Source organism: Mercenaria mercenaria, chromosome 4 (assembly GCF_021730395.1).
Source record: "Mercenaria mercenaria strain notata chromosome 4, MADL_Memer_1, whole genome shotgun sequence".
In the NCBI taxonomy this organism is placed as follows: domain Eukaryota; kingdom Metazoa; phylum Mollusca; class Bivalvia; order Venerida; family Veneridae; genus Mercenaria; species Mercenaria mercenaria.
This window is the reverse complement of record NC_069364.1, coordinates 99,739,094-99,764,089: the sequence shown is the minus strand read 5'-3', so window position 1 is coordinate 99,764,089 and position 24,996 is coordinate 99,739,094. Positions and strand designations below refer to the sequence as shown.

Genomic DNA, 24,996 nt, shown 5'->3' with positions numbered 1-24,996 from the left:
TATAGCTCATACTCTGCAACAAAAAAGACGGGAACTTTTGGGATGGTTCTGATCTAAATGTACATAGAAGTATACGAGTTTTAATGAAGTTTCAGCAACAGGACGAAAGACTATTAACATACACTTTCCAGCCTCTATTTATAAATCTACAACATGCAGATTTTACTTGTCTCAGCAGATAAAACTTTTCAATTTTCGTAGGTCTGAGTGAATTTGCTACAAAAGACAGACTTCCCGGCATAACAACTGTTCAAACTCACAAGTAACTACTGGAAATATTTTTTTGAATTAGCTCACTTTTATGAAAAATATTTTATCAGACATATAAAATTTCTCTGAAAGTCACAAAAACACATATCAATTAATATCACACTCCAAAATATATTGTACTGAAGGGACTTTGAGTTTGAGTTTGAGTGTGTGGTAAATGTGGATTAGCTGTTTTGTTATGTACAGTTACATTTTACAGCATACTGTGAAAGTCCTCAGATCACCTGACCTTTATACATTTTTCCCCAGAACGAGCGTAGATTGTAGGCGGCAGGACTTGTGGTTCTATCTGTGGATCGGGACCGTCAGAAAACTGATACAAGAAGAGTAAAAGGCATATTTCGTGGCCATCTAATACCCCCATCACACCAAGCTCGTTTTCAGTACGTTCTAAAAAATGTAACCGAACGGGCTCAAACTGGTGGTAACGGAACAGACGTAGTAGCGACGTTCTACAGTCTGTCTAAGAACTTTATGGACTGGCTCGGACGGGGTTGAACGGGAATGGTGCTCCAGAACTTTGAGCCTACTCAAAAATTTCTGCCGATCATTCCGTCCTGCAGATAGACGGACTGACAACGTACTTAAAACTAGATGGACGTACTAAGAACTGAACCGCCGTACTTCGATCGTACTAGAGACGTGGTATGACGTAATGCGATCGGGGGTCAATTTAAGTACGTGTGCACACCGACCGGATCCGTTTCTAGCTCGTTTAACCCGTTCACAGAAAGACTTAACTCGACCGCATTACATCCTTAGTGCGTCGTTATTCCGTCTGAATACGATCAAAATAAAATGCTAAGTTTGCAATACGTTTCAAAACAGTTCTAAGAGTTTACAATACGTTCTCAGTACGCTCCGCACGTTTTTAGTACCTTTAGTACGTTTATTCACAGTTCCTACAACGTCGATCCCGTCTGCAGTATAATTACACAAGTTAGGGTATAAATACATGCCGTTGTCGTACAGGTTCAAGATTTGGGCACAATGTTTAGCCAAGTTTATGCCTTTTGGTTTCGGACTCTGTCCTCCTTCATCCTCGGACTTGGAGACAGAGTCGTCAGAAGGTGCAGGGAATATATTACGACACTCATCCTCTCGACTTTCACGTTCAGAGACTGACTCAGGAGACTGTATCGGCATTGGTCTTTTGCTGCTTTAACACTTTACACCCTGTCTGTCTGTCTTCACTTTTCTTTGGAGTCATATTGATACTTGCCTATTGTTGTAGTTTTTTGTGTCTTGAGAGGTTGAAGAGACAAACGAGAATGAGAACTGGGCGAAACGTGATGGCTTTTAATAGCCATCGGGCCAGAACGTGATTGCAATTTACGTTCTGAACGTACTAGGGAGAGATAAGGACGTAACCAGAACGAGTTAAACTGTCTGTGAACGAGTTGGTCGAGTTAACAACTACTTAGAACGTATTTCGGCGTACTCAAAACGAAGTAGGACTAGTTACATACTTCTTTAATCTGACTACAGACGGACTTGGACTGCCTACAAACGGTGTTCACATGAGGTGAACGGGCATTTTTTTCCGAAATGAACTTACTATAAACGTACTTCAGACGGGATAAAGACGCAGTGGACGTATCGAGAACTGTTTAAGAACTAACTATGATCGCGTTATGGATATTTTCCTGCCAAATTTCAAACGTTCTAGCCAGATCGCAGCCCGTTTTACAATATTTTAGGGTGGGCTGGAACGTTTTGAGAACTAGTTTGGTGTGATGGGGGCTTTACCCAACAAAACAAAAATAAGTCTTTAGTTGTTTTTTGTTTTTTAGTTTTGTTTTTGTTTTTTGTTTTTTTATTGCGCTCAACTGATGCTGAGAGAAATTTAAACTTCAATGTTTTGCAAGTAGTTATGTGAATATTATCTTATCAAAAGCTTTTAGGCTTCTCCTCTGACTAAAAATTTATTCTTATCTCTTATTTTCATTTAAAATGACAGGTTTGAAATATTTTAACTCTATATCATGACGCAGATAAATAAAATCTGACACCAGCTGAGGCTGCAGGAGAGCAGACGTAATGGCGGGCAGCTGATATTGCGTGCCACCCGTACGATTTCTACGTTTCTCTGGGATATCATATCGTACAAGTTACCATTACATACAGACACTGATCTAGGAAAAGACGTTTAGAGAAAAGTTCCTGAAACGATGCTGTTGTCAACTTTGATTGTTTGTTTGCTTCTTGTAAATAGAATGAATACTGAGGAACCGCACTGCTCTCGATTCCACTACGAGGATCAACTTTTGGATAAAATGATTCGGTTAGATGTGAAAGTTGAAGCGATTGAAAAAATGATAACTAACACAAACAGACAAGTTTTAGAAACAGATAAAAATGTTAAGGAAACTAACTGCACTAAAATCCGAAGGCATAAATTTCAGGAGGGATTTTAATGACCTTAAAACGAAGCTCATGGACGAATCAAAAAGGATAAAAGGTAAGGAGTGGCAAAAATTTTTTATACGTTGGCGTGAAACGAAAATTTTATTTTTGTTTTAGAGAAATGAAATATCAAGCAAATATAGACATTAAAGGTCCATTACTAAGGGAAAGTGAGTTGGCAATTTTTTTCATAGCCAGTGCATAGACTTCTGCAAGACACTAAATAATGAAGATTGGCAGGTCAAAATTTACAGAAGGTCTTTGGAACTCAAAGAAATGTATGTGTATTATGTTGAAATTTCAATGAATCGACAGAATAACCCCCCAGGTCTTTATAACTTTCTTCATACTTCATAGAAAAATAATTGTACATATACTGCGATTTATTTCGAATTTCTACATACCAACTTTCATTTTCCAATAAAATGAAATAGTTTCTGTGCTTTTTAAAAGAAATTAAAATGTTCACTTTCCTTAGTATTGGACCTTTAATTTGATGTTTTTCAGTGAAATACTGGAATAAATCAGTGAAAAGAAATTGGTATTTCACTGTTTCATAGCAGTGAAAATATCTTTTGTTTTATTTTTCACTGGTACGGAACTACATTTGAATGCGAAAGAATATGAATACAAAAATATCGGAAATTCTTTGCAAAATATACGTCAGTAAATATATAGATGTATAAATACCAACCAGGACATAAAGATGTACGCTCCACATAAAATAGTCTAGAAACTTCAAAGAACTAGTTTTCCCCGATAACATGACATTGAGACGTTATGAAGCTCTGCTCGTGACATTGCGGGTAAAATTGGCAAAATTTAGTTACAACCAGTAAAAATATATAAAGTAGAAATAGATCTTAAAGTTATTGCTATTGTCTGTTTTGTTATGAATAATATCGTAGGTAGACTGTATTTGTCCCAGTGTAAGATCGGTATATGTTTCACTCGTGAACACAATAATAATTAACATTTTCAGCCATGGGTGCGCCACTCGTGAAAATGTTGCATATGGTGTTCACTCAGTGAAAAACATATATTTCGATATTACACTGAAACAAACAAATGTCTTCTAGATGTTTATGATATTATTCATAACAAAATAGACAATAACATGATGTTTGTGTAACTTGTGCAGGGGTTCCTACATCTAAATCTTGACCAAAAAATATTTATTTTTTTTTGGACCGAAAACACGGGTATATAATATACACAAATTATATAGAATTTTCATTTTTTCCTTCAGATACGTTGCTGACTCCTGCAGTATCCTTCAATGCCCGCCAACTAAATGACCTCAGCCTTGAAACAGGTCAAACTGTCGTCTTTTCTAAGACCATGGCGAACCATGGCGACGCCTATGATAACGTTACTGGCATATTCACAGCACCAGTGGGCGGTACATACGTGTTTACTATTCATCTGTGTGTGAACGGTGGTTATACTTTCTATTATGACATTATAAGGGATAGCGAAATCCAAGCGTACGGGAGATTCTACGAGGATGGTTCCACTGCTTGTCACTCGGCAAATGCCATTATGGTGCTGGAAGCCAGACAGAAAGTTTGGCTGAAGTGTCTAATGGGATCAACTTCATCAGACATCTTGTCGGAGTACGATTCAACTTCGTATAATTACTGGAATACATTTTCTGGAGTGTTAATTCATAAGTAAATGGCCGTGGATGCACCTGTTTGAGATGTTTAACCTGTCTTATTTCCTTTCAAAACATTGCCGTGTAAAGACATTCTAACTGAAAATATGAAAGACGTTAGAGAAATTCATATTCATTATGCAAAAACTTTGGCCTATTGGAACTACATTTATCGGGAGAAAAAGAAGCAGTTTTTACACAGGACAACTTTTGACAAAACATCACTGTAACACGGTGTATGATTGTTACCAAACTTAGCCGGAAGTTTACGAAATATAATGGACAAGCAACGCATTTTAAGTCAAATCAATGATCGAAAGAAGGAGGAGGGTGTATATTTCGCTGGTGAAAATCGCAAGAAAACGTATGATTAACATAATTTATTGTTCACGGAACCCAAAAGTGAAATGTTACGTCTGCAATACTGTACAGTAGTAATACACTGTCATTTTCACTTACATGAAGATTTGATTGAAGAGGGCGCGGAATTGTTTTAATTATTGACGAGAATGTATTACTTTTATATCATTTTATGCACAATTGCTTTAGAATTGTACCTACCAATAGGTTGTATACGTTCAATTTTTTTCATTAAGGAAAATATTTACACTTTGATTGTTCCTTGTATATCTGTTTTGCGTTCCTATATTTCTAAGTTACGTTCAGTGTTAACAAGCACATAAATTTTTCGTTTAGTGAGATAACATGGCACCCCATTCATCATCCACAGAATCACTTCAAGCTGTCATATAGAGTATGCCTTAGATCATGAATCCAAACAGGTTGTATTATTTATTATATGCGAAAATGCGGTGTGCAATTTATTTTCAAGAAACACTTTCGTTATATATCCGAGAAACGCTGCAGATCTTAGACATCACATCGTATTTCTTCTTACTGCATTTTGCATCGTTGGAGCGTGTAGTGTAATGGCTAAATTTTGTATTTTATTTTTGAGTATTTCTTTCAGAAGTTTAAGATTTGAAATTACACACAAAAAATTAATTAACAAAGTCAGACAAAACCTGTCAAATCTGCAGTAGCTTCAGGGTGTAAAACATCAGTGAATTATCTAACTTTAATTACTAAGTTGACGGAAGTTTAAAAATGTGTCTGCAATGTTTTCCTGTATTATCCTACATAAACTCAATATACACTGTGATCTGAGGGAGGGAGCAGCCCAGGTGACGAGCTAGGGAACATGGTCCCGCTCTGATGAGCTGAAACTCAATAAGCATTGTTAAAACCTAGGTTAAAATATATTTATAGATAAGAAATTGTATTAACAGAGTTGTCAACATAACTGTTTTAAAAGACTAACTGAACATTGATTATATCGTTGAAATTCGACTGAACATTTATAAGTAACTGTGCATATTGCTCTTCGTAGGAAATAAAAATGTTAGAACTGTCATAATGGTGTTGTGTTTTGAAGACAAACTTTAGGTGCATCGGCCAGGCCACTATACTACGTTACAAGCGATATTATAAATAAAATATATGGAATTCATGACTCCTAACGTACTTGGCTGCACAATGATAAAGCGAACAAAATTAAGTGTTATATTCCGATTGCAATGCATAATATATATTTTTTTAAATATATCGTCGTTTTTAAGATATAAAGCGATAGTCTGCCTTTCTCTGCATATATACATGTACATACTCTAATAATGATATTCTATGATTACAACTGACCTCCTTAAACTGGCGGCAAAGCCTTCTGAATCTTATTTGAATTGGTAACGAAAGATTTTCTACAAACTGAGGCGTCAGCTTTACAAGGGTGAAAAAGGTGTACTAGCTAAATAAATCACTGGAAAAAAGGTGTACTAGCTAAATAAATCATTGGAAAAAGGTGTACTAGCTAGCTAAATAAATCATTGGAAAAAGGTGTACTAGCTAAATAAATCACTGGAAAAAAGGTGTACTAGCTAAATAATCATTGGAAAAAGGTGTACTAGCTAAATAAATCACTGGAAAAAAAGGTGTACGAGCTAAAAAATCACTGGAAAAAAGGTGTACTAGCTAAATAAATCACTGGAAAAAAGGTGTACTAGCTAAATAAATCACTGGAAATTTCCGTGAAATAACTTGGCTAGACAGAAAATGTGTTCATTAAAGGGGTTTGATTCTATGTGTGCGTTATTCGTCAGGGTTTACACATACACGAACACAGGATAAAATAACTGAAGCCTTATACCTCTAAGTAAACGTATTTCCGAATAGATTTTTTCATTGTTTTAACTATTTTGCTTTCCGCATAAAGAGTTTTAAAAACAATTTTTCATAAGTACCAGCACTTACATATTTCGTTCAGAAATAAGAAATTTATCGCCGTTTTTCAATTATAGAGCCGCGACTTTTACATTTTCTTCGACGCGTCTAATAAATTTAAATATACAAGACAGCAACCTAATAATCTCTATCCATCATATTGATGATCCACATACAAAACTGCTACATGTCACTTAACTTGGAAAGATATCTGGCAAGTTGACTTGAAAGGAACAGACTCAACACTCCGGTATCTGATTGGTCGACTCTCTGCTCAGTTTTGAAATTGACCAATGGCAATGGTCTCCACACTGATCTCCAAGGAGCATGTTAAAACGTCATTGTTGATCAAACTCGAGCCAATAAACTTAATTTCAGTTTCTTTAAGATTAAAAATCTCTATCAAACTTGAAAAAAAATGTGGAAAGTCCTGGTATAAACTAAAAGAACAGCTAACTCTTAACCAGTGAAAAATAAATAAACAAACGACTTTTCTTGTTTTCTATCTTTATGCCCAATAACTAACAGATTCATAATTGCCAATATATACACACTTTCTTCTAAAACAGACATACGATTTTGAAACAGAAGAAATTGTAAACTGTAATATCAGTTTAATGCACCATGTTGACTTCTATAACTGAAAACAAAGTTTTAAAGGGACACATTAAGAAATCAGATTAAATCAGCAAATTTTATAACAATCTAATCCAGCCAAAGTCTCACTAGAAAATCTGGATGCATGCCCCTTTAAAGTCACCTGTTGTAAGTCTCGGGTCTACAAGACGAATCGTTACAATGTGTTGATAGACAAACATTTAGGCAGAACATCTTCGATCCTGACTGCATAAGATCACACAGCCTGCCAACTTGAACCCGACCCCTAACTTCATGTAACTTGCTACGAGGTTACTTAACCACGGACAGAATAAGTGCAACTTACAATCTTATGAAGCGTCAAAGACAAAATGTGAATTTGTTAGTTTTTATCCTGTCATTAAAAACATGATTATAATATTTTATTTGGTCTGAAGTACAACAGTTATCACAGGCAAGTAACAGTTATTCTCAACCCTATCCTCCACCATCAACGAAACTAAAGTACAAGTAACAGTTAAATAATTGTAAACATATATCATTCAAAACATAAATTATATACATATCTATCTTTTACGAGTAAAAGCATATACTAGTATCAGGTTTCTATTTCATACAATTACACGTACACCCTTTATATAAGGGCAAAATGACAGTAAATCTTCTAGTTTTGCAATCACACGTATTCAAAACACAATGTACGAACAGTTAACCATAACGAAATCATCTGTGCACATACATGTATGTAAATTATTACAAGAATAAATTCAAAGTGTGTCACCAAAGGGTCTCCTCGTACATATTTACAATTACAAAGCGATTGATTCACGCGCACCGCACGATTTATTGTTCTAACAGCGACGAGTTCAAAGACTCTTTGTACAATTTAACTAATTAATTAATTAATTAAACGCATTTTGTGTTGTTTTTAAGTGGTAAATAAATATATTGCAACATATTGATTCAAAATATACCGATAAAATATTTACAATTCTATCTCTGTGGAGGCCGTAACCCATTGTAACTTTTCTCTGGATATACAGTATCTGGATGTGCTGAGCAGGGGAGCTTACTCACTAACTGCTCTTTTGCCAATATCTTCAAAGTTATTGAAAATACTTTGGCTTACAACAATATTCTGTTGATAACATTCTAAAATTTTAATAATATGTAACTGTATTTTAATTTTACGACTTACCCCATTTTGAAAAGTCACAAAAATACACCAAATGTAAAGTATTTACTAGTGACGGGCCGACAATCGGCGACAATCGAATAATCGTCGGCGTTGCATTCATGAGCGCGATCGTCGACTTCACTTTTCCCTGACCGACTAATTACTTGGAACCCCAAACGGATAATTTAGTTGTTTCTGACCTTTTTCTTTCTGGTCTTTACTGTTCTTTGGGGCAATTACGCCAAGGGAAACTACTCTACGTAAAAATGGCTTCCTCCAAAATCTCGAAAGAAATTGAGTTTATCTGTGATCACCCAGATTAGATATAGATATAGATATATGGCTTTTACAAAATAAAGCCGGAAAAACCATCAACCTAAACTCTTGACCATAGTATGGCAGTATGCATAGCATGCTGTAAGAATTACGCAAGGATATTAGCAAAGGTATTTTCAATTTTTGATTTTGTGGGATTGAAATCATTCCAGTCATTATTAAGAATTAATAAATCGTTAATACGTTTTTGCTCCATATGATTTTAATTTAATAACACAATATATCACTGGATAAGAGTCTCTGGTGAAATTGTGACCAGTACCTGATTTGAAGTTTACTTTTTTGCTGTTAACTTACTTATGTTTATGAAGGGATACAATAGAAATAGGATATTTGATGTCTGTGTGGCTCCATAGGCCCCATCTAACGGTATCCTTATGGTATAGCATTATATAGTAAGAAAAGAAAAGGTAGGACACTTCCGAAACACCAAATCTGATTTGAAGCTAATATAGAACGTACGGTTCAAACGATACACTTAATTAATTGATATTATTGTAATAAACCTACGGCATAAGTTTAACCTTTATCACTACAGTATTTTTAAAGAAATAAGCGATTTTCCACGAACTTCAGATTTCTACATCTTCCCTGCTTGTATACATCCGGTTTGCAACGGAGTGAATTTGTGGTCCCTATTGCGGTGGTCAAAAATAAACCTTCGATATCGAAGGTATAAATTTTCGTGAAAATAAATCGAAAAATTTATATTCTGTACCGGCTTGGCCCGATGTAATAATGTTGTGGTCACGCTTAGCAGCGCTCCTTAGTTGTTCTAACTGAATTGACATTTTTGTTTATTATTGTTTGTCGCTATTTTTTCATTCAGTTCTATTGAAGTAATGATGATGAAGGTATACAGCCGAGGTATATCGATTTTCCCGGTATCTGTCAAACTATACCTATTAACCAATGAAATCGCAGAGGATATTCGCACCGTAGATCCGGAAACAGCGGAGCAAAGCAAATGTTGGACTCGATTCAAAATGTAAAACATCGATTTTATAGCTATAATAGGACTTATTTGAACATTTTTTGTGGTAAATTTGTTAAAATTAATATTTCCAACTAACGTTTAAATTTTATTCTATTGAAATCGATCATATATTAATGAACAAGAGAATATGGGTATTCGGAAGTGTCCTACCTTTTCTTTTTTCTTACTATATAAATGCTATACCATAAGGATGCGTTAGATGGGGCCTGTGTGTGGCTCATTTCTTAAGTGATGACATAAAACATACAGTGTGAGGTGAACTTACAGATATGCAACTAGAGTAACCGATTATCCAATTATATCCGATTAATGGAATCGGTCGGCTTGTCCGATTATGCCGATTAATCGGTTGGCAAATCTAACCGATTTGCCCATCACTAGTATTTACAAACTAACGGGGAAGAAATGGCAACAAAAAGAAAATAACGTCGTTGTTGTATCCTAACGAAAAAAGAAAATCTTGTATCTGTAAAATTTTAACCAGTTTCAGGTAAAAAAGATAACATTTACACATCTTTATAGGTTCTATTACAACTTGATCTAGATAATCTAAATGTAGGCCCCCTATATTTTTCAATAAATGCATTTACTAGCAAAATAGCAAACGGTGGTATAGCTGTTTTATTCGGTGCATATAAGGTATATTTGTTTTGCTTTTTTTTTGAACCTATATTTATAGTTCTTTCCATTGGTCTAAACACTGCCACGGGATTAATGCTGAACTGTCGTATGACTTACTTGTAATCGGGCAACAACGTGACGTTATAACTAAGTGACGCCGAACACAAGTTATAACAATGAATAGATGTAACAAATTTAATTTGATTTTAGGTTGATTCTATGGATAGAGTTTTATGATTTATTCGGTCAATATCACTTTACCCAGGTCGGTCAATATACAGTTATTGCCCTTTAGTGAGGTCGACATAAGGATTTATCGACCTGTAAAGATATGGATAAATCCGCATACTGACCGATCGGCAATTGTTTTATTAGTACATGTAATAAATGGGGATAAATTAAGAACAGACAAATCAATAAAATCTGGGAAGCATAAACCACAACCAAGAATTATACTAGCAGTCTCGGTCTGACTATGCAACATCCGTCGCAACCCCTAGCACCGGCTAGAGAGCAAAAATGAGTGTACTGTATGAGCCCAAAGGGTCAGAAAATATAGCAACAATGAGTCAAAGTTTAAATATTATATAATATAGTTTAGAGCAGTTTGTATGTCCTCCAGTGCTTTGGTCTTAAATTGTGTACACGTCATCACATTTTTATGACGTCACTAATTGGGGTAGATATGTCTTTTGGCTTCTCCCGAGTGTTATTACGATTTTTAACCACATTACTGTGTTAAAACCAATGGAAATTGCTATAAATATAGATTTGATAATAAATACTCATATCGACCACACTAAGTTAATGATAACATTGTTGTGTAATAATATAGATAGAACAGAGTCTGTTAGAATAGACTATAAATTGCTTAAATATTGTGTAGTGTAATAAATTAAATGATATTATGTTCAGCTGGAATGATTTTTGTATGTATGAGAACAAAGTGCCTCAACACCGACACGGAACAAAGTCACATTATGCCAAGCTGATACGCGATCGTTGGCGGCAGGCCTACTTATTACATATCTTTAATGACGTGCTTCTTCGTCAATAGAATTTTCTTTTGGCTTCTCCAAAGTCTTTCTTTTAGATTTCTCCTTTTCAAGTAGTTGAACCCGTCTAAGTGCGTCACTAACTATACATAATTCACCTTTGACCTCGCTTACTAGGTAACCAATACAGCGCGTGTTGTCAAGGACATCGACACTCTGTGTGTAGGGGTTGAATCGGATTGCAAATGGTCGTTTTATGGTACTCGCAAAGTTTCTGCAAAATATGAAATACGAAGTTTAAACGTATTAGGAAGACCCCAGTTGGAGAATTCTCTCGTAACATTTGCTAGTACCTTACATACGTAGGCGAGTGATAAAGGTCGCCGACTTCGAGTCACTTATCCCTCAACTTTGTGGGTTCGAGCACGGTCGTCAAGTAAGAAAAGTGTAATACAGTTTCTTCCAGAAAAGCAATTTTACTACATCAATGCCCATGCCCTAAGGTGAAATAATGCCCGATGGGGTACCTCTGGCATTAAGTCTGGAAAGTCGCCATTTAAGCTAAATTTTGTATGTCGGAAGAACTTCAAAACAGATAAACAAAAATAAATGAAATATTTTCAAAACTTATTCGTGTTTCATTTGTTTTGTGAGTTTTGAATGTTGTTTCTTAACAAAACGACATTTTACAATATGAGCCTATTTAACACGTGCAATCATTTTAAGATCACGTTACTTTAAAATGGTAAACCTAACCTCATCTGCTCTTTAGCTTCCTCAAAACTTTCCGCGTAGAAGTACACATCTTGGAAAGTGGTCACCAAACACTCCTGTTGACATGTGGTCAGTGGATCAAACGCCTTCTTGACAGCCTCATCTGTCAGTGCATGCTAAAATCATTTAAGGTAATATCAATATCAGGACTGACAAAATAAAATTTATGTTAATATCATTGGTTCTTTGCTTCAGTCTTATATAAAGTTCATTACTTACTTTCACTGGATATACAGTTAGCTAGAACGCACCAATAAGTATATATCTGTTTTATTAGTTACTGGTCTTTATTGAGGTAGTTCTGCACGTTTGACTGAAAAACTGGAGGTGATTGGCGTAACGTCATTTATCCGGACAACGCAGAATAATTTCCGGATTAACTCGAGCAATGAATAGATTGATTCATGTGGAGAAGTGGGCAGTTACTTGCTGAGAACAGGTTTGTACTGGTACAGAATCCAGGAACACTGGGTAGGTCAACTGCCCGCCGTTACATAACTGAAATACTGTTGAAAAAAACAGTGCGAAACCCAAAACAAACAAACAAAACAATGAATAAATTGCCAAATAGAACCTTTGTTGCTTTTATATTCCTATACACAAAATTGTCATAAAAATTATGATTTCATCGTAGATTTCCCTTTGAAAACTTTTCTGAAATCCAAAATTTTCACATCAGTTTAACAAATTTTCACATGATCCTATTTCTTCTTATCAGCTAATAGATCTGTATCTAATTACATAACGTAGCTTTCAAAAGTTAGTGTTGAATCAACTTCTACATTGTTGAAGATATTTTGATACAAACGTGCAGAACTACCTTAAATTGAAAAATATCTGTTACTGATTGCTACCGATACTCATGCAATTTTTCTTAAAATATCTCGGCAGAAGCCGATGACCAAATTTTACCCGGAGCGTCGGCTAAACTATGAGAGAATTGGAAATGTGTCTGTAGGACACACGTTTCCCATTAATGCTTTAACACTGTCTACCCCTCTCTGACCATTGTAAGACAGTAAATTGTCATTCAGATTTTTTGGTGCAAGCAAACTGAAGTAGTATTATATATTTTTTTATGAAGTATAGGGCCTATACGCCTAGTCTTAATAAAATCCTATAAAAAAAAATCCGGCTAAATACCATTCCTACAATGTAGCAGAGCTGTAACTCAAATACTTTTGGAGATATCGGTCTGACAAACGGACAGACGAGTGGACAAGGTCATATCTAAGAATCACCCTTGCAACCCTTTTAAGATGAGGTGTGCGGGGGCACAAAATGATTGAAATTCATAAACAAATTGTTACTGCACATGGCACAAGTTAGATCCCCTAGCTGTACTTGCTGTGGGGATGAATAGGAGGACTGGGGACAATGACTTTACCGATCCGCCCCGAAACCATGTCTCATCTGAGGAAAATGTCATATTTTTCTTCGAAAAACCATTTTGACACATATTGGGGTAAACAGATAGAAAATAATTCAGCACAATCAACAGAATAAAACTAAAAAAAAGAATTGGCAAATTGACATAGGTTGAAAATTCACCGTCCTAGGACTATTTGACTTGATATTTCATACCTTGAGCTCGCTGATAGAGGACAGGAGGCCAGCTCCATAAACTCTCAATTCACCGTCCTGTTTGCACAGTCCAAACTCAACCGAGAAAAAATAACACTGGAAATAGAGATAAAAGACGCATAAACATACATCAATAGAGTCATTTAATATTAGGGTTATTGCTCCAAGAAGAAAGTTTTCTCAAGCCAACAGTTCAAAGAAGAAGTTCCTCAACAGGTTCTGTCTATACCACATAATGTTACTACATCTATTTTGGAGATTTTCTGTGGAGCTTAAAACTACTCGTGGATATATTTTTACTTAACAACTGTCGCAATATGTGAAAGAAAAAGTGCATTAATTTTTGCTTTTATCATAAGTAATATAAATTTCTGTTATTGTAGTACTGTAAATGTGTAAACCGCCATAAAGTTATTTGGCGATGGACATATATATGTGTTGTTTTTTTTCTCAATAAAATACATGTTTTGTATTTGACCTGACTATAAGCACCATTCGTGAAAATATACATGTGGTGCTCCTCTAAATAAAATGATTTCGATCTTCTACCAAAGCAAACATACGTCCTGCGTATCATATTGTTATACCATTAAATATGACCTGATAATTTTATTCTGCAGGGTTGATTATTTATTTCAAAAAGGTTGTACCGTTGCCAGCTTTGCCACTTCATCGTCCGACGCTCCGAGAGACGCGAGTCCGATCTCCTGAGAAAACTGGGCGAAACTTGGGTCAGCGAACAGAGGCACGTGTCCCATCAACTCGTGGCAACAATCCCTTGGGAAGAAAATAAGTTCATCGTCACGTTACATCATTTTATTTCTTTCTTCGAAAATTTCTGTTCTGTAGTGATGTTTAATATAGTCCATTTCATACATTTATGACAAGAACTTAGATTACTGAAATATTTTAATAAGATAAATTTGTTAATTACAAGGTGAAAAAGATGAAATGCATTTGAGTCATAGCTATGGTGCTACGAAAATGGTAAATTTTGATTAAACAAGAATTATAAGACAAAAAGACAAGGTGTTTGTTTTACAAGTTGTATCAATCTTTCTTTCACTCGTGAACACCAGATTCGTGCCTACGCCCTTCATGAAAATATTGCGTCTAGTGTTTACTTGATAACAGACAGTAATTTTACACTGAAACAAACAAATACCTTCTATTGGTTTATTTCATGCAAACATTTAGTAACTGTTCCAGAAACATAAAGTTAAAATGTTCATTGCCTCTAAAAGAAACCAGTCTTGCGCGATGTCAAGCATTTTGGTTACGCTAATAAAATCTTTAAAAAAGATTTAAAAAAAAAGCAATAGGACGGATATTTATTGTATATAAGTTATTCTCTTTCTCTTTATTTGATATCAAACTAAATGCATGATAAATTTGAAAAATGCTATTGTAAAATGTAAATTTACTTACGGCTCCGGTGTGTACAAGGGGTCAGACTGGTGACGTATGTACTGTGTACAGTGGAACACACGGAAAGCTAATCCAGCCAGGAAGTCACGTGACGAAAGATACCCAGCAACTGGTCTTAGTGTGAATCCTGTCTGAGCTGTGAAAATAACAAAAGATTCAAGTGTATCATCGCCCAACATGCATCGCTAGACGTGCAGTACATACACGACTTAGAAGTCTCTCATCACAAAACGTGCATTACGTACAATATTTTATAATCTATCATCGTTATACGGGCTGCACAAACATGACTTTAAAGTTTCGCATCGCAAAATATGTTGCACAAATAAACTGCCATATGTAACACTTGTTTTTATTATATTGTTATTGATTTTGCAAGTGGCAACTGTGTTGATTTGAAAATGTCTTATTTTCTCAATTTGAAATAAGACTTTACAATAACAGGCTTAAGTTAAAGTGTTGCTTTTCTGATCATTGCGTTATTATAAAATTATGAAAAAGTTGTTATTTAAAAAAAACTGAAACAAAAAAAACTTCAAGCTTAAAATAACTAAAGGGAAACCAAAAAACTACTTAAATACACGCCGGACGGGAAAAAGGGTTGGATTATAGTATTCTCTACCCAGACTAAGTGGCGGCCGCCCGTCTGATGACTGCCAATCACACCTATTTATCCACCCCTCTCCCTTCCCTTCCCAGACCCCTTCCACCACCCGTTCCATCATTTTTAATACCCTGAGATGGTTATTTTTCTTCTATTAAATCTATAACTTCAATGCTATTATTGCGTTTTAACGTTGGATAGCGGACTGGAATAACAAACGAATAAACAACGTGAAAACTGTAAGATCCATGATAAAATATTTCAAAATCTCCTAACTTATCTTGAAAATAACCTTTTAAAGAGTATTATGAATATACTAATGTTATACTCATTACTCAACTAATTTCAATAGAGGATAAGAAAAGTGTACAAGGTACAAGATTTAGTCGTGTAGAAGTTTTGTCAAAATATTAGCTTATAGTGGAAATTTATGTCATATTAGACATGATACTTGGTTTTGGCTTTTCTAGATAAATACTGTATAATCTTATAGACTAACTAAGCACTTGACCTTTTTGCTTTACACGAATTTCCCCATCTACAATGTACCAAAATACACTGGACTGAATTGCTCCCTATACAAGTACATGAGCTGCACTTGACGACGGTCAAAAACTAAACGGCGGAACAATGTGACCGTGCGCGCCAAATCATTATTTGTTCTCATTGATCGGTGTTTAGCACGCGGAGTAACACGCGCTTTTGTCGTCAAACATTCAGACCCGCTAACTAAACAAATCATCATGTTAATTAAGTCAAATTGGGAAAAAGTGAGGTTTCTCAAACAATGGACGTTTTATCGCGACGTTTTCGTTTTCGTCTGCAAATAAAAGATGGCATTGTTTAACATTATCTAATGATATATCGATTCACGTGGCATTACGTCCGTGCTAAGTTACTATGTTACCAAATTATACTGCTAAAAGGGAAATATTATTCAAATTAAGAGATCGAGGTTGGCATTATGATATTTGCATCATTTATTTGTGGTTATTAATACGGAATATAATTTAAGGCGATTGTTTCTTGTTACAGTAGATAAACTGATACCATAAATCCCATCCTCCCGTCCCTTATTGACCCGGGCTGTTGGTCACGTAACAGAAAACTGCATTTACTCACGAATTAGCGTATTTTAGAATAAGCATCTCTTTTGTCGTCATTACTTTTGTCATGTACGCTACCATAAAAACAAATAGTAGAAAACAACCTCTTTCATGTATAAGAGCTATCGCTCACATCTACGGCTTTAAGTTAGTCCAATTCATCCAATGTCATGGCAAAACATGTATTTATTTTGTAAAAGTCTTGCCCATGAATGTTTTAAAATTCGGAACGCTACATTTGTTTTACAGAAAAATATTGCTCTTAAACTTACTGTATAAGACTTAATAAAAGTTTTATGAGAATGAAGTCAATATTTCAGTTAAAATGCTGGTATTCAAATAGCTGGCGAAGGAAAATACCCTGCTAATTTTCAATGATGAGCTTGCCAATCTTTCAATTTTGACAGTACCATTAACTGTTAAAAGGGGTGCTTACCAAAAAGATACTGACTGAATGGTGAACAGTGCAGACCAGGCTGATCTTGGTCTGCACTGGTCGCAAAGGCAGAATTATTTGCCGCCAGTAGGCTAAAGGTTAATGATAAGATAAAATTATTCAATACATTGTTGTATATTAAAAAAACAACAACAAAAAACACTAAAACATTAATGTTACGAACTGATACAAAATGACAGAATGATATAAAATGAAACATGTATCTACATTTAGAGAAAAAAGTTGACGAAAGCAAAAAAAAAGTTGCGGAAAATAACAGAGACTTTTCCTGCAGTAAAAATCGATGTTATGATTCATATTCTATTTCCGCATTCAAAGACTGCCTACTGTCGATCCAGGAGACGTGAATGCTAATTACAAGAAATACACAAAAAGAAAACATGTTTCAGATCATTCGAGATGTCTGAACTATGCCGCTAATAATAATGTGATAATATACCTTTCAAAAATTCTGAAACGTCCTGTAGCTGGGGAATGTTGTCTTCTCTGAAAGTAAAACGTTAAAATGTCAGGGTATGAGTATATACTCAGGTTAATCGTTAAAGCTTAAAATTATCATAAGCCGCTGAAAATGATTGATACAGGTTAAAGATAATTTATTGACCTTATTTAAGTTTTGCAGTAGCTGAGCGTAGCGGATTGGAAGCCATAACCTAATGTCATTACAAGATTATGCAGCAGCTGAGCGTAGCGGAGTGAAAGCCATAACCTAATGTTATTACAATGTAAATAAGTGATCTATAACCTATTTATAATACTAAATCTGTTGGTAACCATCAGCAACTCCCATTTTTAAAAAATAAATCAACTGCTGCCTTTTGGGTCGCTCCATATGATGATTTCTCGACCTGGAAAAGCTTCATCCCGGTCAATACAGTCCCAGTTCGGTAAATTCTCATATTGACCTTGTTAAAAGGAAACAATTATAGAGAGGTGCTCACACATGATACAAGTATTGATGAATTGTGGCTATATACAAGATATCTGTGGTCGGCATGTACCACGCTACATTTCTAAAATGGACTGGTCCGTCATTCTATTTGAGCAATACCATTTATCATTCAAAGGGGTATTCACTAAAAATTGACTGACTGAATAACGAACATTGCAGCCCATGAGCAGCCTGCACGTATTTGCTCTGCATTGGCCGCAAAGACAAAACCGCTTGCCGCCAGCATGCTAAAGATTAATATTAGAATTACCTGTGTGATCGAACTTTTGACATCTATACTGCTGGAAGCAAACACTATGGGGAGACGGACTGGCTTACACTAAGACTACTAAGTATTTTCTAAATACTTACCGGTATCCGCAAAATTCCTTTAACAATGGCCAGCTTCTTAGGTATTCTCTGCATGCATGTGTCGGATATAATTTCGTTAGCTCCCGAAATACAGTTCCCCTAAAATCAGTGATAATAATTCATTAACTCGTTTTCTCATTTTACTCATGTTCGTGACAAAAGATCGGGAAAAATGGCACATCAGAAATACCTCATATAACATGCATTTACCGTAATTTAGCAGTTCATAATCATATAATTTCTTAAAAGGTAGGTAAGATTGGGTAATTCTAAAAGAGTCAAGTTTCATATCCACTACAAATGGTCGTTTTATACTGAATGACATGAGGATGATTTCAGTAAATAATGCGCATCAGAGGAGTTACTAAAAGACACCGCCCTGTATTTCCCTTACACCTAAACATTTCCAGCGAATTATGACTCACCATGTTTTTCTCTCTTCCTCTGTGTAATCTACCCTAGGTATTGGATCTCCACTGAAATAAGTAAAGAGTTACACAGGTCGAAATAAACACGTTTTATACCATGTTTTGGTAGTCACTGCTCGTCAAATATGGACTATAATACTCACTATAGTGAATTTTGTTTCGTATCAGTTATTTAATCATGGTTACTCCCGAATGTCTAACCTCTTAACAAGTAATTGACAACTTCCCTTTAAGAAATAGAAACGAAGAGAACTGTCTAATCTAAGGAGATTGACCTTGAACTTGAGCTGGTTGCTCTCTACAATATTTAGACAGCAAGGGTGCCCTAATGAGTATTTTTTTTTGCATATCATTTTCAGATAAGCATTTACTAATTGGTTTCTAGTACTCAATAGAAAAATATCTTTTAGCATGGTCACAGATCAGCTGTCTCTGCAGTCCACGGCGACGTTTACTAGTTAACTTACTGTCTGTAGTTCATGGCAATGTTAGCAAAATGAAGTCTTCTTTGTCTGTATACCTTGTCTGTAAAACCCTGAAAACGAATATATACAAGAATGTATCAAAATCATGTAAAAAAGAGAAGATTATTAAACTTTATTTAAATGTCAGTAGATCCGGTTAAGAAATACCGTCAGAACTTTTTAAAAACTTTATCTTTTATACACTGGCAAGAAAATGGTTTTCGGGTTAGGGGTGGTTAAGAGATGGGTGTAATATATTCTTTTATTCTGAGTGGAGAATGAAGAAAAAACATGACTAAACGTGTGTAAATATGAAAATGTATAACAAGAAGGATTTCTTACCGTACTTAAAAAATGGAAATATATAAAAAGAAAAATTGCTCAACGTAGATAATACAAGAAAACATAAGAGAAAGCAATGGAAAGCTATAACAAGGAAAATACTCAGTGTACGTTAATGTATAATAATAAGAAAGATACGTACACAGCTTGAATGGAAAAATATAATAAGAAGTTACTCAAAGTACGAAGAAAATGGAAAGATATAACAAGAAATATTACTCAACATTATGTAAAATATTGGGGAGAAAAAGATTAGAAAAATAATTTCGCGCTTTATTGTTAGGAAAACAGAACGGTAAGTAAGTTACTGTAAAAAGATAGATGGTTCAATGTAAAAAGCAACAAAAACTACAGACTTACAGGATGGTCAGCATCGAGCTCCGTACCGTACATGAGCACACGATTTGCTGTACGATCCAGGTCACTGACTGTTCTTGGAAACCATGGTGTCGTCGCAAAGGTGTCTGCAAATTTGAAAACGTCAAGCATAGTTATAAAATGTAATAACAGACTGAAAAAAAATAATCTTTTCTTCAAATGAAGGTTTTTTTGTTACAAAAATTTATTACATACAATAAATATATTAATAGGGAGATAACAATTTTCTTATATCTATGACGTGAAAAAAAGTAAACAAGTGACATGATGGCCATAGCTGTCACGGTGTAGGACTTGAATTTTAACACCAGAAAAAAATGTGCAGGCGGCCGGGTAGCTCAGCAGGTAGAGCATCAGAACGGTATACCGAGGCCACCGGTTCGAGTCCCGGTCTGGCTGTGAATTTTCTCACCCTGTGACATTTGGAACCCACCACGGGACCGTGAGTTCACCTTGTTCTCTGTCCCATTAGAAATTCGAGGAAGAATTTCACATAGCGGGAGAGTATATCACGGCATAGGACTTGATTATTAAAACGAGGAGGAAAAGGTGTGGGTGGCCAGGTAGCTCAGTCGGTAAAGCATTAGAACGGTATTCCGAGGTCCCATGTTCTAGTCGTGGTCTGGCTGCACATCTTCTCGTCGTTTAAATATTCAAATTATATACCATGACATAGACATTCCCCGCCTAAACAAATGTTTTGTCTAAAAAGCGACCAAAATAAAACACCAAACGTGTCTGTAAAGACCGCCCTTGTGAAATGAAAAAAGTATTTTGTTGTTGACAGGTCGTCTCTCAACAAAGGGAAATACACTATAAATGGCTAAACGGAAAAAAAGTTGCTCTTTCAACCAAGTTTTATAGTAGAGGCCTTAATGCGGATGTGGTCTTTAGCACAGTGCTGACTGCTTTAGATAGAGGAGCAGGAAAAAAGAGATCAAAACAATTATAATACCGGTAAATGCATAAAAAGATAGTATGGAAGTCATTGATAGCCATACCGGTGATTGTGCCGTATCTGGTGTAAGTGTCGTTGATTACAGTAGTGGGAAGTCATTAATGGCAATACTGGTCAATGTCTTTACTTTGTGTAAGTGCCGGTGACTGCGAAAGTGGGAAGTCATTAGGCCTATATGCAAAACAGGTAAATGTCTTTCCTGGTGTAAGTATTGGGAAGTCATTAAGGGTTTTACCCGTAAATGTCTTACCTGGTGTAAGTGCCGGTGATTGCGGTATTGGGAAGTCATAAGGGTTATGCCGGCACTGTTTACTTGGTTTTATCGTGCCGTGTGGTAATTGCTTCATGGAGTCATTCAATGGTTCATTCTCTCAATTCTTACCTGATGTACGTGACACGTTATTGTATTAATCTTTAAAAATAATATCTATTAAATTGCCTTTACATGTCGTGGTTAAGATAGCATTATGATGCATCTGAATAATATCTCTGAAGTTCTGATTTGGATTGCAAGAATCGATAATATGAATCTTCATTGTTGGTTTTCATAATTTCCGACAGTAAAATGGTAATCCCCCCAAAAATGAATGAACGATACGATACGACGAACGCACGAACAACGCGAAGTAGAGGTTTAGTTCAGTTGTAACACGAAAATGAGGATTATTATACAGTTGTTGACTTATGTTTCGGTCATATTGTTTCACTTAAAATGATTTAAATAGGCATTTCGGACTTCACATGTTACATCGTATCTTAACTGTTCACTGATGTTTATGAAAATATTTATGCACGTTATATATTTGTTTCATTTGATTATCCTTTTGTTGTACTAATAGGTTTGACCTTTAAAAGATTAGGGGGCGGTAATAATCTTGTTTGGATTCGTAGAACGCTTAATTTGTTAATGTTAATTATTCATCTGTTTTCACTTCTGTTTTATAGAAAATGATTCAATGCAGTATCATTGTTTAAATTCAAGTTCTTTGTGTAAATATAAGCGTCATAATGTACAAGTTACTGTGTAAGTCGTGTATTCCGGTATTGGGAAGTCATTAAGGGTAATGCTGCCACTTTCGTTAGCGTTTTTATCAGCTCTGTAGGGAGGAGTAATCCGTTCAGGGAATATATCGGAAATGGTAGAATTTTATTCTTATCAATATGTACAGACGTTGATATTATTTCAGTGACTTAGGATGATTAATTAAATACCCCAATTGAAACATTGCGGCGTTTTAGCCCTACAGCAATCCACTCCTGACATGGTATTATCTAAAAGTTTACTTGCGGAATGCAGGTACAATGTTAAAAATTGTTTAAATTGTTAGGTGTTTCAACTGATTTATCGAATACAAACCCCCAAATTTTGTGCATGAATGAATTATGAATGATTGAATGTTTATGCATATCGAACGAACTTCAATCGTACCGATCGAATATACATTGTTTCAAGTTTTAACAGAAAAATGTTCCAATGCAAGTTTATACATTTGTATTACATCAATAATTTTCTTATAGCTGTAAAAAATATATAAGGTATCCGATGACACAGTCCGAGGTTAATATCATTTTTACAGGTCCGTAAACACACATATTGACCGAAACATAAGTCAATAATTGTTATATTATATGCCCATCTCAAATGAACTCATTTGACTGGCCTATATTTCAAACATATAAGAAAACGTGATATCAGAAGAGTCATTATCATTTTTGCGGGTCAATATCGCTTTTTTCAGACCCGCGCGTGCACCTCTTTTGACCAATGAAATGAGCGCATTTTAGAAGGGTATATAATATTCCACTATATTTATATGTGTTAGCTAGTTAATTATATTTGTCATATTTCATGCAACCAGAAACTTCTGATTTAGAATTTCTGTATAAACTTGAACTTACATATCACCGCGTGAGAACCGTTCAAAGGTACAGTCTAAATTCAATTTGTTTATGTATCGAACAGAAAAAAAAACCTGTCCGGTAATGTTAACATATATAGCACACAAATGGTTTAATTAAAATGTGAGAGTTCAGCAAAATATGAACCAAGGTGCAGCTTTTCGTGCCTTTCGAATTTACCTTTGAATCTTTGCGACCATTGCATTTATATACAAAATTCAACAAGATTGTCCCTTTCAGCATGTCGACTCACAATTTTGTTTCTTCTAAATTCTGACAACTTTACTATCACAAACAAAATTAACGATGGAAAAATTAGTTTTTATTAAAAGTAAAATAGGAAGCATATACGAAAATATCCGTCGTAAGTATATGCCTACGATAGATCTTTAACAACACTAAATACACATGCTTGTTGCATATATCAAAAATAATAAACACTTACCATTTAGTGATATAATCATTTTTCCATTACTAAATACAAGCAAGAATTGCCTCCGTTACGGAGATTACACTGTTTGAAGTCCTTTGTTTTCAGCTGACATTCTAATTAGCACATTCGGGTTCGTCGTGACAATTTGTTTTATATACTTCTATAAATATGACTCGCAAAAGATTGCTAACGAATTTTTCATGCATTATGTAAACGTCATTTTGATTCCTGTAGTGACTTACGAGCTGCTATTTGATTATATATTTGATTAATTGTTAAAGCGAATTATCCTCTTTAAAGGGCTCGCAAATATCATGGCGTTGGGTTTTCCTGCGAATATATTAGGTCTAATATTATTTTAAATAAAATATATGTTACACTTATGGCTTTAGTGAGGTCGATATAATTAAAGGTTTACCGACCTGGGACCGGGGGCGGGTCGAATCTAAAAGGCAACAATTGTTTTATTACTCATTCCAAAACTTTAATGGTACTTATAGAAAGGGTTGCAAGGATTTACAGCTGTCGGTGTATTTTACCCAGTCTTATATTCTTTTAAAGGTTATTTTACGACATCACAATACAAAATGTTGTTTTTTTCTCTCATTCTATATCATCTAACAACCTATAAAAGAATGTCTACTTTCGTTCCTGTTTAAAAAGCATCGTAAGTAAGGTTGCATGCTAGATATGTAAAAGATAAAAAACTATCTCTTGAAAATGTTTATTTGTTAGCCTAATTTAACAAGATATTATACTGCGGTATTAATTTACAAATTTACGCCCAAGGCCTTTAGTTTCATCACAAACCAAACCCACTAGTATTGCTAAGGAAGAAAAAACACCTATGGAAGATCGTCATTTTATGCCGGCTGGACTTGCCTAGCCAGTTTCGAATAAGTTTCTTAAAAGTGACCAATATTTAGCTTACACAAGGAAGTGTTTGTTTTACATACACTTTTGGGAAATACAAAATGTTTTGGGAATCCGATAGAATGCTATATAGAATGGAAAGTGTTGCTTTCTGTAATTCCTTCAATACATCTCTTAAATTGAGAAGTGGATTATATATAGGACATAATTGACGGAATTATCTCAAACTATGCGAACATATGTGATTAGGCTATTCACTACTACAGTACTAAGTGAAACACTTTGGAAATGTCTTCTTTCCGGACCGCGATGCCAATATTACTTTATTTCTACTAAAAGAATGATATGCGAAAATATTAGTTACAAAAAATTGTTTTAACTTCTTTTTAAACAAAATGTTAAGTTGAACAGGAAGCATTCTACGCATTTGTTTCTGTCTATTCTTATGTTAAATTAAGTACCTATCAATTGAAATGACTACATAAAATTCTGTAATTCCACTCAACCTGCGACCTGTATTTCTAATTTATCGCATTTTGGTCAACTACTACATGCAGGAAACAGAATGCTCAGCATGCTCTGATGACTTGTATTTTAACAAGTAGCAATTGTCCCGTGTAAAACTAGTTTCG

At 35.0% G+C, this 24,996-nt stretch overlaps 2 protein-coding genes across 2 annotated transcripts in view; one reads left to right on the top strand and one right to left on the bottom strand.

Moving 5' to 3' along the window:
- Positions 1–2,374: 2,374 nt before the first annotated feature.
- On the top strand, positions 2,375–5,821 carry LOC123552559 (C1q-related factor-like). Its single transcript, XM_053542030.1, has 2 exons — positions 2,375–2,731; positions 3,926–5,821. The coding sequence occupies exons 1-2, from the start codon at positions 2,629–2,631 to the stop codon at positions 4,351–4,353; spliced, it is 531 nt and encodes a 176-aa protein (XP_053398005.1). The 5' UTR covers positions 2,375–2,628; the 3' UTR covers positions 4,354–5,821.
- A 4,215-nt stretch (positions 5,822–10,036) lies between these two features.
- The window catches only part of LOC123552557 (uncharacterized), a 39,721-nt gene continuing 24,761 nt past the window's right edge, over positions 10,037–24,996 (bottom strand). Inside the window, exons 9-19 of the mRNA XM_053542363.1 lie at positions 21,287–21,500; positions 20,184–20,287; positions 19,485–19,552; positions 19,015–19,065; positions 18,590–18,688; positions 17,726–17,772; positions 15,120–15,255; positions 14,342–14,468; positions 13,692–13,787; positions 12,090–12,223; positions 10,037–11,607 (exon numbers count right to left, since the gene is read on the bottom strand). Coding sequence (XP_053398338.1) covers positions 11,370–11,607; positions 12,090–12,223; positions 13,692–13,787; positions 14,342–14,468; positions 15,120–15,255; positions 17,726–17,772; positions 18,590–18,688; positions 19,015–19,065; positions 19,485–19,552; positions 20,184–20,287; positions 21,287–21,500 — 1,314 coding nt within the window. The 3' untranslated portion in view covers positions 10,037–11,369. The remainder of the gene's footprint in view (positions 11,608–12,089; positions 12,224–13,691; positions 13,788–14,341; positions 14,469–15,119; positions 15,256–17,725; positions 17,773–18,589; positions 18,689–19,014; positions 19,066–19,484; positions 19,553–20,183; positions 20,288–21,286; positions 21,501–24,996) is intronic.